This window comes from Buteo buteo, chromosome 1 (genome assembly GCF_964188355.1).
Source record: "Buteo buteo chromosome 1, bButBut1.hap1.1, whole genome shotgun sequence".
Classification (NCBI taxonomy): domain Eukaryota; kingdom Metazoa; phylum Chordata; class Aves; order Accipitriformes; family Accipitridae; genus Buteo; species Buteo buteo.
In genome coordinates, this window is record NC_134171.1 from 83,638,424 (window position 1) to 83,651,707 (window position 13,284).

General features: G+C 46.0%; 1 protein-coding gene across 4 annotated transcripts in view; it reads right to left on the minus strand.

Annotated features, from left to right (window-relative positions):
* SHROOM3 (shroom family member 3) overlaps positions 1-13,284 on the minus strand; it is a 52,394-nt gene that overhangs the window by 1,954 nt on the left and 37,156 nt on the right. For 2 of the 4 annotated variants that reach the window (XM_075038885.1, XM_075038866.1), the window contains 5 exons: positions 11,649-11,725; positions 7,204-8,121; positions 5,613-6,128; positions 4,607-4,757; positions 281-553 (listed from right to left, as the gene is read on the minus strand). In XM_075038885.1, coding sequence (XP_074894986.1) covers positions 281-553; positions 4,607-4,757; positions 5,613-6,128; positions 7,204-8,121; positions 11,649-11,725 — 1,935 coding nt within the window. Of the gene's footprint in view, positions 1-280; positions 554-4,606; positions 4,758-5,612; positions 6,132-7,203; positions 8,122-11,648; positions 11,726-13,284 lie in introns of all 4 variants that reach the window. The other 2 variants (XM_075038876.1, XM_075038860.1) reach the window with 1 other exon arrangement.

Below are 13,284 nucleotides of genomic sequence, written 5' to 3' on the forward strand. Positions count from 1 at the left end.
ATACAGCCTTTCCTCAGCCGTGGGTCACAGACATGCCGTCCTGAACATGGCCATTCTGTTTCGAGACAAAAGCCGCAGGATCTGAGGCATTTTTACAAACCAGGACCAAGATTCCTAGAGACAGAACCACGTTTGCTACTGCTTATACATAAGCACTAAGACACCTGCCTTCCTGTGAGCCTTTGGAGGTCCTAGCTTATACAAACAAGCACATTCTTGTGACTGCAGCTGTCCCGCACCCTGAAAAAGGCCAAGACGCTATGGCTGTGCAGATACATACCCGCTCTTCACTGTTGGCATTTTCCCCCAGACTACTCAGAACGTTCTCTACGCGGGCCAGGCGTCCCGAGAGGGAGAGCAAGAGGTTCACCACCTTATCCAAATCACCAATGAACATCTTGTACTTGTCAAACTCGTTAGGTTTGCATAGCTTGCTGATCAACAGCTCCACCTCCTCTCCAAGAGCATTATTCATCTTAATGTCTGCAAGCAGACCCTCCTTGGCTTCCTTCAGGATTTCCAGTTTGTGGGTCAAGCTCCCGATGAGCTCAGCCTGTCAGAAGGGAAACACATTGCCACATCGGTCATTACCACGATCACACTGGTCATACGGATGACGACAACAAGAGGATATGGCTACAGTTCCTGAGGAGCAGGGTCAAGCCAGCAACAGCTGACAAAGACAACATTAAGGAGGAAACAGAGAAAACTCTGAAATTCCACATCTAGGTGATAATCCGAATACCCGATCAGATTGCATGAAGATATATTTGTTCTACCATCAATGAACATTTATAAAAGAGACATCTGATTTGGTGTACCATGTTCTGATACCCAGCTACCTACATGTGAAGGATGTAGGTTGTAGGTTCTGTAAAGTCTCCAAGTGAAAAGAGCTACAGTCACATCTGCATATTCCCCACTCCCTGCCCCAGCCTGAAATTGCTTGTTTGGATGTTGTACTTTATGACCCAGAACTGTACAAAACAACTGGCAGAAAAATGACTTTAAGCTGTATTAATGGCATGACAGGAGGCTAAGCTGACCCTTACTAGTTCCATATGGCTTAGCAAGAAAGAAGGAATTGCTATGTATTTTCCCCTCCTATAGTACCCTAAACTACTGACTGCTCCTTACTTGGCCGCCTCAGTGTTGAGATGCAAGCCTGAAATTCAACTGTGACCAAAACTACCTGCCTGTGCAGGCGCTGCCTCATGCAGAGAGGCATCAAGTGAGCATTTACACCAAAGATGCTCTAAATTTACTTACTGACGGGGCAAAGACATGGAGAGCACACACCCATTTTGTGAAAATGCTGGCAACTATTTCACTGCTGAAGAAAAGGAGGCCCCCAGGGTTCAGTTACTCCAGAAACAGCAGTGCTGCACATGTGCTGCAGATCCTCATTTCAGTTAGGATTTAGGGGAAAGACATATGCAAAAGCAGAAGTCTCTGGCCTGGGGCGTGCAATTCTTGCTTCTGTTTACTCAGAACTGAGAGCACAGAGAGCAGGAAAAGCTCTTCATACAGGGGTTGGGTATTTTCAGTCTCTTCAGTTTATGCACTGCTGGGGCACCATTACATGTATGTTAATCTACCCTGCATGCAAACACTGCAGGATGAAATAGAAGTAAATCACAAGGTTGCCTGAAAATATTCTCTCAAAATCTTCTTTCCATCAAAACTGACGGTCACTTCAAGTAGGAAGGCAGTCTCCTTCAAAGGAGAAAGGACCTTCAAACCCAGGTCAGGCTGGGGGTTGCTCTGAATTGGCCCTTATCCCCAGGGGTGGCCAGTCAGAGTGGGGTTTAAAAGGCTGGTTTCGCAGCCAGGAAGTTAACAGCACTGTTTAGCCAGACACCACTAGATGGTACACTTTGCGTGCATCCTCTGGAGCACATGGTTTGGTGGCTGCACTACAGCCTACTGTCAGCTTTCACATATATGCAAAGACTGAATAAAATGTGCATAATATTCTCTTAAAACTAACGTCATCAGGCTTATGCTGGAATGACTTCTAAGTCATGCCGTTTGTTAGCAGGGTAGTTCAGGGCGAGAGGAGAGCAAATCCCACCTGCCAGGATAAGGGACAACCAAATCTCCTTTACTTGGATTCTCCCTTCAGTAGGACAGGTAGTACCCAGAGACAAGAACCAACAGTTGCCCTTCCCTCTGCCTGTGATGCTAATGCCACCTTCAAAAGAAAGATCCGAGGTCCTGACCAGTTGATTGCTGGACCAAATCCTAAGGGGCAAAAGAAGGGATCCGTTTTCAATGAGTACGATGCCGGCAGGGGGAACTCTACAGCAGGACTCTATGGGCTGGACACAAAGTCGAGCATTAACCTCAACAGGTTTTCAGGAGGACCGAGCTGCTCAGAACTGGCAGCTGTTCCTCCCTGCTCTGGGAGCTTTGCTCAAGGTGCAGACCTGCCCTCTAACCATAGCAGGAGGCTACCTGACTGCTGGGAGGGATGTACCTTTGTCCTGAAGACATGGGAGCTGGACAGGGACTGCAAAATACTTGCTTTGTGTTCATTAATCAGTGACTCTCCTGTGATCCCAAATGCCAACCAATATAGCTCCTTTGCGTACTTACAATGGAAATGAGCTTGGTTTATCCAAATGACCTCTCAGAGTAGCTGCCTTCTCAAATAATGCCTATACAAATGTTCTTTCACACAGACCTTGAACAAACATGCCAGGAAGATCTTGCTGTCTGGGCCTAATCGCTCCCATCTATTTCTGTTTTTCCATGCAAATGTAACCTTTGAGGCCTGGGACTTGTCGTCCGTCGCAGGCTCACATCTACTTGCAAGCCTGTCAGATGCTTGCAGCATGTCCACTGACTCCTTGGAGCAGCACCCTCGTCTTGTTTAATCACTCCCTACCTGGTATAAGCAGTCAGACGGTTTTGAAGTGAACAGCACCCCAAGAATCAATCAAATGCTACAGACATGGCAGGGGCTGCGATTACCTTTGAAGCTGGGTGCTCTACAACCAATGGCTCGGGCCAGATAATTAAAGCAGCAGACAAAGGCCTTAGGCAAATGCTTTTGATTAGCAACACATGCATGATCTATCTGTGTAGACTTGCTACCCAGAATCTGTGTAGGACCACAGAAATAAGAGATGGCAGGCACGGCGACTGTCTCTAACCTATTCCAGTGGCACGGTGTGACAGCTCTTAAAGACTTGACGGGGTCCTACTTGCACCTCAAACGCTCCACAAAATAGGGCTAATCTACTCACTTAGCACTCATAATTTGTGTTATAGAGCACTTTGATGGAGGTCCCATTCTAGCTGTCGCTGTACTAAAGCCTGGTACGGAACAGATTTTGCTTAGCAGATGAAAGCTGAGAACAGAAACAGTAAGGCAATATGAAAAAGAGAGGTGAGCTCTCCAAGTCAGGGCCGCAAACATCACTCAGCCTCATGACTTCTCTCTGCCTTCTTACACTTCGCATGGGGATGAAGACCCAGAGAAAATGTGGAGTTGTGCCAGAGACACGTGAATTCTCTGCACTTTGACAGAGAGGCTGAGTTTGGGAGCCTTTCTTTAAATCCATGCCTGATTTCAGTGCAGGAAGAATTAAGTACTGTATTTACAGCATATGGGACTTGCACAAATATTTGTATCCTCCAGTATGTTTAAACTCTGCTGTTGTACAAACAGCATGAAATATGGGCTGTGCTACGTTGTTCAGTCCAATGTAGGAACTTTTAAAGTTACAGGCGGGCAGGCACAGCAACTTTTGATAGGAAGGTAGTAGGTGTGTGAAGGGAGGCACAGACAGGCGAGTATCTGCCTGTGGCTCCTTGGGATTTGTGAGCTTCGCAACATGTCTGTAATTACAAGGTAACCAATGTGAGACAACCACCTGAGCAAATTAGAAGGCCCTGCAAAAGCCCTGGAAGACAGAGCACCCAAGCCTACAGCAAGAACTGCAGGTGCCATTCCTCAGTGAAATGTAGCCGCAATAACAGAGGAAAATATTTCCTCCTCTCCTGCCCTGCTCTTCTCCCACCCAAGTCATCACACCGAGGTCATGCTGACTGAGCTGCTGATGTGCACATAGCTTTCAGCAGGTCAGTGAAACAATAAAGTGTGTGGGGGGAAGGGTAACCAATGTTTCTTTGGAGGCAGTGAGTGCAGACAGCAGGTAAAATGGGTGAACTGGCTTCACTGAAGAGGAAAATCCTAGGGTGAAACCTCATGCACTAAGACAGTGCAGTCACCAGCTGGACTCTGTTCCTATTTCTAACCCAAGCTGTCCTTGCTCAAGTCACTTCACCTTCCTTTTCCCTTCCTTGCTACGGGACGGGGACTGCCTCTTACAACCTGTACGTTCAGCATTTGGCATAACACAGGCCCACCTCACGGTTGTGCAAGATCTGTACTCAAATTTGCAGTGAGTACTCAGATTAGCTCTCTTCTTTCAATCTGGGTCACCCTAACGGAGCTTCACAGCTGGCCTCAATGCACCCAGCCCCCACACAACTTGGGACTGCCAAAAGCTGACATCAAATAGAAATGCACTTCATTTTAGGGCTTATTATTATTTCAGGAATGTAACCAGCAAATGGTGGTGTGTGCTGAATTTACCTTCTTCTCATTGATGTCTAGCAGCTCCTCTTCCTCACCTACTTCTTCTGGCAAGTCCTTGATTTTATTCAGCAGTTCTGCTTTGGGTGCTGAAACGCTGTAATAAGCAGGACAGGTGACCAGGGTTACCGGAGCTTCCTTTTCTTCTCTCCTACACCACAGGGAAAAAAAAAGGAGAAGTTCAGTCTGGCCGTGACCTTTTCCCATGCCTAAATCCATGGTTTTCCAGCACTCTCTCTTTGGTACCTTTCCAGTGTTATTAACCACAAAGGAAATGGCCAATTCCTGCCATCAGAGGGTGCATGTCGACTGCTTTCATATCTCGCCCCTGCACAGAACAGCACAGCTGGTCTGTTAAAATGTTGACTGGTTAACAATTCTCTACAGGATCAGATCCTTGCTGAAGGTAAATCAGCACAGCTCAGCTCGTGATGGATAGACAGACCATCTTATGTGGCATGGTGCATTACAACTTATTTCTGTATGGCTCTCCAGCCGTCACTTGGGAGTCTCTGTCTTAAAAGAAAAACACTGGAGGACTTGGGCTGATCTCTGCACCCTCCTGTAATAAGAAGGCACCCCCATCCCTCCTTCCAAAATTTGGCCTCATTATCTTTCTGTCTGCCACTGTTTTGGTCCTGATTTTACTCTCATATATCTGTTACCATACTTTAGACTGAATTGCTTCCAATTACAACGATTAACATAGCAAAATCAAACAACATCTCCACAGATGGTTTATTTCCTGCCCTGTTACCAAGCTCAGCATTATTTTCTACACAGCCCAGAGAGGTAAGCTTAAAGGCTGCACATACAGCCAAGCTCATGAGAAAGGGCATTCAGAAATGCCCCGCCAGTCCTCACGCCTGGGAATGGAGAAACTCACTCTCTGCCAGCATTCACCTATACAGATACAGAAAAAATCAGGACAGGCTTGTCCTTAAAAGCAAGCAAGCAGCGAGTTCTGCTGCGACATTAGCCCACCACCCAAACAAGCAGTGCTTACATGTCATCTTCGACTGCTGTCCTGCTAACTTTCTTCTGCGTCATCTTCCTTTTCATGTTGCTCTCCTTCAGCAAGCTGGTTCCACTGGGGAAAAGCCCTTCCATTAAGTCCATGGTTGTCTTCATTTTGGAATCTGGGTCCAGGATATCAGCCAAAGACTTGTCTTTATGGACAATTTCTTTTGCTAGAGCCTCTGACTTAATATCCTCTGGGGTCTTTTTCTTTGTTTTCACTGGAGGTGCTGCGCTGAGTATCCCGGAGTCCAGGCTGCCATTTTCTGACTCTCCGGTAATGACTGCTGGCTCCCTGTGGTTACCTTCAGGTTGAGTTATGGGCTGTCTATCAGCACTTGGAGGCCCTTCAGTAGAAGCAGGTAATGGGTGCTGCTTATCCACAGCAGACGGAGAGCTAGTCCTCTTTGATGCAGGCGGTGAGAGGGGCCAATTATTTTCACCGATACTGGTGCCCAACCCTGTTATCTCCCTCTCGGCCGGGGCTTTGGGAAAGCTTTTGAAGCTGCTATGGACAGAAAAATTCTGTGAGATGAAGATAAACTTGCCACACAGGACCATTGTGAACACATAGTGAAGGCCTAAGACAAGTAAGTTTTCCTTCTTTCACTTATTCTTGTGTCTTTCTTCTCATTTCAACATGGAAAGGCCCACAGTATGAAGCTCCTGGCACCAGAAGCATATTGTCCCCTCAACCTGGACACTGCTGTTTTGTTATTCCAACACAGGAAGGACTAGTGAGGGACGAGTCACTTGGCTTTCTGCTCACAAGTTGGGGACATTGCGTCTCACCACCTGGGAGTACCATCCCGAGCAGCCTATACTCATTTGTCTTCTTTGTGTTGGAAAAGCTAATCACTACCACAGCCCTGGACAGATTTTTCCCGGATGGAAATCAGAGCAGCTCCTTGGGAGCGAGGGAAGCTGTGCCGAGTTAAACCAGCCGGGCACCTAGCCCAAAGTCCTATCCTTCAGGAAAAAATTCACTATAGAGTGTGACTGTGACATATTTGTGTTGTTACTTCTTGGCAGATGGTCACTGTTTCGTAACAGCATTATTCTGTGCCAGGTCTAACATGTATTCTGGGAAACTCTAATTGTTTGGAAAAACCATCATGGATTTTCATAGTTCTCTCTCAAAAACCAGTAACTGGAAGGAGTCAGCAGCCATTTTAACTCTTCAAGCTAGTGCGAGTAAGAAGCAACCCCACTGAAATCTATATGGTAACTGCAGGAAGAACAAGACCAGGATAGTTTCTCACCCATAACCTCCTTTGCCTTGCTGGCTAAGCACCTGTCAGTGCATCTGCTTATGGGCCACAAAGCTTTTTGCCTTCTTGCTTTCTGCCCTGCCCTGGCCACATCATTTGACAACACTCTTGGCAGCCAGCAAAGCCTAGTGGCAGCGAGTCTGTCTGTCTGTCCCTCTCCTCACTCTACTGCAAGCCTCCCGTTCAGCTAGCAGCTGTGGGTGGGTCATCACGGCACGCGGAGCTCAGTCACATTTGTCTGGAGCCCTGCATATCTTACTGTATATGGCCCTACAAAGCCCGAGACGCAGCGTTACAGCCCCCCCTTACCTCACTTTGGCCTCCTCTGTGAGCCTGGTGGATTTGTCTCCAGCTGCCCCATTCCCCTCAAGCGCCACCGGTGGGGGAGTAGGTGGGAATTCCTCCGTGCCATTTGCAGAAGTGCAAGAGCTCAGCTCAGGAAGAGGACGGGATGGCAGTGGGGGTGACAACGGTGAAGCAATGACACCGGGCTGGGCAGGCATGAAAAACACCTCGTCGTCTTCATCGTCCTGCAGCAATGGCGGGGGCGTGAGCTGCAGGCCCGACTCCGAGATTCGGAGATGGGTTGTCCCCTGAGGAGGAGGAGTCTCTGGGTCAGAAGAAGTGCTGCTCTGTGTCGGCAGGGACTGCCATCTCTGGAAGAACTTTGGCCCAGCCGCTGGAGGAGACACCGTAGCCCTTGGGTAGCTGTTGTCTTTGACCGAATGAGCCCACACCACTTTGGGCGGGAGGGATCTGTGAAGCAGCCCAGCTTTCCTTCTCCACATCATTTCTTCCGCGGGAGTTTCAGGGGATCTATCCTGGACACCATCCAAACACTGTGCCTGAATATTACCGTTGCCCTCAGGGGGAACAGCATCTCGTTTGGCATGGTGCTGTCTCAGACCCTGGCCATCACCTGCACTCTGGAAGTCTGAGGGAGTCTGGGTGGGTGTATTAGGGGAGGACTGGTCAGATCCAGAAGGAGTAAGGTTAAGGAACAAGGGTTTAAAACCTTGCTTTTGCTCAGGATAGTGACTCCTTGCCTCTGTTGGGGATGGGACAAATGCAGAAGTCCTACTATCTGGCCTGGAAAGTTCTGAGAGCTTGTGGTTCTCGGTCAGCATGGCAGACCCGGTAACAACCTCGCTGCTGTGGCGAGGATGGGGATAATAACTTGTGAATGCCATTTTTTCTGAGTGGCTTCTTTCTTTCTTGCTGAAAGACCTAAATACCAAGAGACAGACCATGATAAGATTAATAATTAATCAATGAGCAAGGAAAGCTATTGTGCACCTCCTTAATGAGCAAATTATGCAACCGTATCAGAGGCCTGGGTCAGTGCTTGCTGATCTAGGTGAGGTGCAATTGTGCTTTGAAACTGGTAGTAAAATACAGTCTACTAATGCTAGGGACACAGAGCCAAATCCATTCCCACTGACCATCTCCCATCATTTTCAGTGTGTGCTAGATCACACACACACGGGCATACATGTAGTAAGCATCACAGCAATAACTTAATAGAAAAAAATCTTAGGGAAACCTAAGTGCCTGGCTTCCTTTCCAGCCTTCCTTTGAATTTTGTTTGTTACACATGGGGCTAGCAGCAACTGCTGTAATATAGACTACTTGACATTATCTACCATCAAACTCCACTCTCAATTGCCGATAATTTTAAGAATTTCAGCTTTATGGGCCAAAAATCCCCACATTATCTGCTCCTTTTGGAAAGGTGCTATTAAAATGATTCAACTGTCTCCGAGAATGAAGTGAGGCCAAAAAATGCTCTATTTTGACGGCAGAGAAAAATTAAAAAAGCTCTTACAATCTTGGAATCCTGTTAGAAAAAAGAGCTCCACTCAGATAGGCAGGTGTTACAAAAACCAAAGACAATACACTTCAACTGCAAACGGATGTTAAGGCTGCAAAGGCAGCAGATAAAATTATTCCTTCCAGGTCTTTAAAGATGTTCTCATGTGAGTCTGAGAAACAGTGCCTGGCCTTTGAAGTGAGGATCCTCCTCAGAATACATAGCCAAACCTACTTGCCCGTACAGCTATTCAGCTGGAAACCAAAATGAGCAGTAATAATAGTGCTAGCAGATGCAAGAGAAGATGGCCTAAAAACATGAGGCCATACCATAAACAATAAAATACAATAAAGCTCTACTGCCAATGTATTTTCTGTTCTTGAGATGCATCGTTCAAATAATGTGACACTGCTAATCTGTGATGCTTGAGACTTGGGCCCCAAATTTGCTCTCAGATGTACTGGTACAAATTAAGAATAGCTCTGTCAAAAACAGGGGTCCTTCTGGCTTTATTCTGGTGTAATTGAGAATAGAATTTGGCAGCCTTTGCCCTGGGGGTGGGGAAACTTCCCAGACAGACTGCTCTTGGTATTGTCTGTGGTTCCTGGACAGTAGCAATGTGTATTCTTTTCAGACGCTCAGTGTTTGTCAGAAATGCCAGATGGTAATTCTCTAATTGAAAGATCTCTCCTACTGTGGAAGCAACTGTGGATTCTAAAACTGGTGGAGCAACAACCGCTTCCAACACTGCTTACGAGACAGCTATTGATGACACCTGGAGAGCGGCGTAAGCATGGGGCGTGAGTCACAGAGCACGTGTGACCGGACCAAGTGACTGCTGACCAGGGTTTCTGTAACTTCACCATGTGACAGTTTTCCTCCTTGAGCAAGAGAGGTGGTAGGGATGGTCCCATCTCCTCTCCAGCACATTAAGCAGCTGTATCCCAAGGAAACCTAGAAGCGTAATTCCTACTGCCTGCTGTTGCCTTCCCTGAAAGGCCCACGCATGGACTATGCTACAGACAGTGATAGGATGGTGATGGTTAGATGTGAGAGGACCATCTAGAAAACCAGCTATTTTGGGCTGACAATCACAGGACAGACAAAGACCGCATCTCTTAAGGGATAGATTAAAGATGCTACAATAATCCCACATGAATCAGACCGTGAAATACTCACTCACACTGGGGTAGGTGAACATTCAACAGTATCCTAATAGTGGAACTCCTTCTGTGAATCATTGACACTTGGGTAAGGTCCTGGTCTACCTGTCCCTTTCAGTCTGCAGAGGATTCAGACCTTGTTCTCACTGAGAGTCAAATGTAAAACTTCTACCGGCTTCAGCAGTGAATGATCAGAGAGCCCTCTGGCTTCCAAAACTCATGCCGGTTCTCTTTCAGGTCATTTCACGTGCAGTAACATAAGAAAAATCACTCAGCAGCTGAGGCGCGTGGGGAGTGGTTTGCAGCCTGTGTAGTGGGACCCTGTGTCCTCAGAGTCAAGGACTTTTTCCTGTCTTCTCCCATTCCCTTGTTCTATCTTTTGGGAAATCCAGTTCTGATCAAGAAGGGAAAGCAACCTCACATCTCCCAGAAGAAATGTCCTTGCAGAGCATGCAGGATGCCTACGCAGCAGAGACATCATAAAACTGTTAATACCAATAATCTTTGTGCAGTAAAGCGTGAAAATGAGAAACCTACATTTCGTGCCCCAATAAACTTGTTTTCAGTCTGGGTGTTCAATCCCGCTACTTGGAAAATAGGTTGGGGAAAAAAAAAAAGGAAGCTGCAAGTAGTTATTGAGGAGAATGATGAAATACCATCTCTAGAAGAAATGGGGAGGCAGGAGGAACTAAAACAGCTGTATTGTTCTCTTAGGAAAAAAAAGGAAAAAGTTACACTGAATCAAAGTAAACGGGTGTGTTTTAAATAATCATAAAAGGATGTGCCTGAAGGCAGATTGAGTCCCTCTAAAACAACATTTATGTCTTCTTAGGGGCAAAACCAGCCAGCCAGTCAGAAGTAAGATCCAGCTAGACTAGGAGCCTTTCTCTACTTCTAGCTGTGGCTTCCTGACCCAGAGCTGCATGGTGAAACCTTTGGAGACAGCAGTGTTAACTCCCACTGTGACAACAGAGCGGGTTGACATTTACTGCAAGTTTGTGAGAAACAGAGCTCCTTTGTGAATAATTCTTTTAGTCCCTCTTGATGGTTTTTACTGTAATACGAGTTAGCTGTTTGGGCACTCGGAGCTTAGGGCAAACATCTTATTTATTATTTAAATGTAAATACAGCAAGATCAACTTCAGTTCTAGTTAACTTCAAAACAATCCACTGCTAAGTGGACAGTTACATAAGTCCTAATATTATGATTTTTATGATCACACTTTTCTATTTTTAAAAACATTTCTCTCTCCCCTGTTGCTGAGCAAAAATATCCTGCCTGCACAAAGGAAAGCAGCCTAAACACAAGCTCCCAATTCAGCAAGATAAATGAAATCTCCCTGTTTTAGTCCATGCAAATGTTCACTTGCTTTTGGGGAGGCAGCATCCTGGACCGGAGAAAACCAGACAGAGCGGGACATCAAGGTATTTTTTCCTTTAGAATCCTTAAGTTATGACAGCATCTAGATGCGAGTTCTAACAGCAGATCAAACACATTTTGGAAGTTACGTAACTGGAAATTTGCTGCAGAAACATGCTCCAAGATGACATGAGGAGGACTTGATAGTGAATTAATATCTATAGTGAAAAAAAAAAAGCTCACAGCAATGTACTCCTCCTAATTCTCCTGGACGCAACACACCCAGAACTGTGTCCGTGCAGACGTTTTCTCTAGTTTGTCATGATCCATCCGTTTACATAAACACATGACAACTGCTGCTGGCAGCAGGATGGCAAGAGCTGATCCTGCAGTAACAAAGTGGACATTAACATATACGTACCTGGTTCCTGCGCTGACCACATAGAAAGGATCTCTCACCATGGGGCCAAACTCACTGCCTTCCCTTCTCAGCAGGTCCTGGAGTACAAAGACAGTATTAGCAGCGAGTGGAAAGCAAAACAGAATAACAAAACACTGATGCTTCCTAGCAAGAAGAGACCATAGCATGTGCCATATACAGATGGGAGGAAAACTCTAGTGTGGCGTACTGCTCCCCAGTACCCTACTCCTGCTTAGAGGACTTGTCTGCCTTTTTCTGGATGGATTGTGGGCCGACAGGCAGACTTATTCAGAGCAATGGTTTTTTAAAACCTCTCAGCAAGTCCTTGCCTCTTCTAAAAACATGCTAAAGGGTATCAGTGGGACCTGGGTGTTCACCTCTGTTTTACATGCAAGCAAGAAGCTGGGACATCACTGAAGCAGCCTTAACCGGGGAACCTAAACAGTGAACAATCTGTGCCCAAACTCAGTGCCAAAACAGGATGGAGACGCTGCAGAGATGTTGAATGTCACCAAGGTTGGAAACTCCAGCAACAGGCAGAGGTGCTGAAAAACATCGCTAAGTTTGGCACTTGATTCTTTTGAAAACCAAAGCGCAGGAACTACCGTCTTTAGGCATTAATGTCATCTAAAACCAGATAAGTTTTGCAGCTGAAATACCTTTGTAAATCTGACTCTCTCTGCCCTAGAGCTCCCACCATAGAACACCAGCCTGTTATGAGACATGAAAGCAAATGCTCAGCCTGCTTTTGAAGAGGTTGGTATTTTCTCCTGTACGATCTTTCCAGCAGAGAGCATTTCAGTGCCCCCTTACTCCACACTCTTAGTAATCTGCTTTTTTGGTCAGTGTTGTTGCAGAGGGACGATAAGTGCAGATCTTGATTTAGGAGTCTGGGAGCTGGGAAATATGCAGGCTGAGACAGACCAAAAAAGCAGAGAGGAAGGAAGGCTGAGAATGCGTTCTGAAGACTGAGAGCTAATAATTCCACATGGCTATCAATTTCTTTATATCTTTAAACAAATTCCTACAGTGACATTGCAATGTGATTTATATGCAGCCCGAAGGGAACATTAGACACTGTACACAAGGCCCTGAAAAACATACAGTGAGGCAGAGAAGTCTGCTGCTAAACTGGTAATAAACATTTCCCACAAAAAATCTGAAAAGGCCAAAAAAATAAATAATTAAAAAAAATCACCCTGTTGCTTTGGCTTTGTCCCCCACTTTTGTAGCTCTGGTTTTGTATTGGAGACAGATCAGAAACAAACCTAATTAAGTGAGCACTTAAACATATACTTCCCTTTCAAACAGACACTTACGGATTGGTGTCTATGTTGGAAGTCAAACATGCTTTCTTCAATTAGGCTTTAAGAACAGGATCTTCACAAGTGCCTTGCTGCCTATGGGACTAAATCCTCATTCCAGAACTGGATAAAGCTAAATCACTCTGGGTAACAGCAGTAAGGGCTCTCCCCTCTTCTATATTTGAACTAAGACATTGTAAGCAGGTCTGCAGTGCTGTTCATTGTCTTCCTCGAGTCAGCTTCCAGCAGGCAGAAACTCTGGTTTGCCTGCTGAATGTATGCAAGATTAAAAATGAGCCAACAAGGGGGAAATAAAGATCTCAAGAACTGCC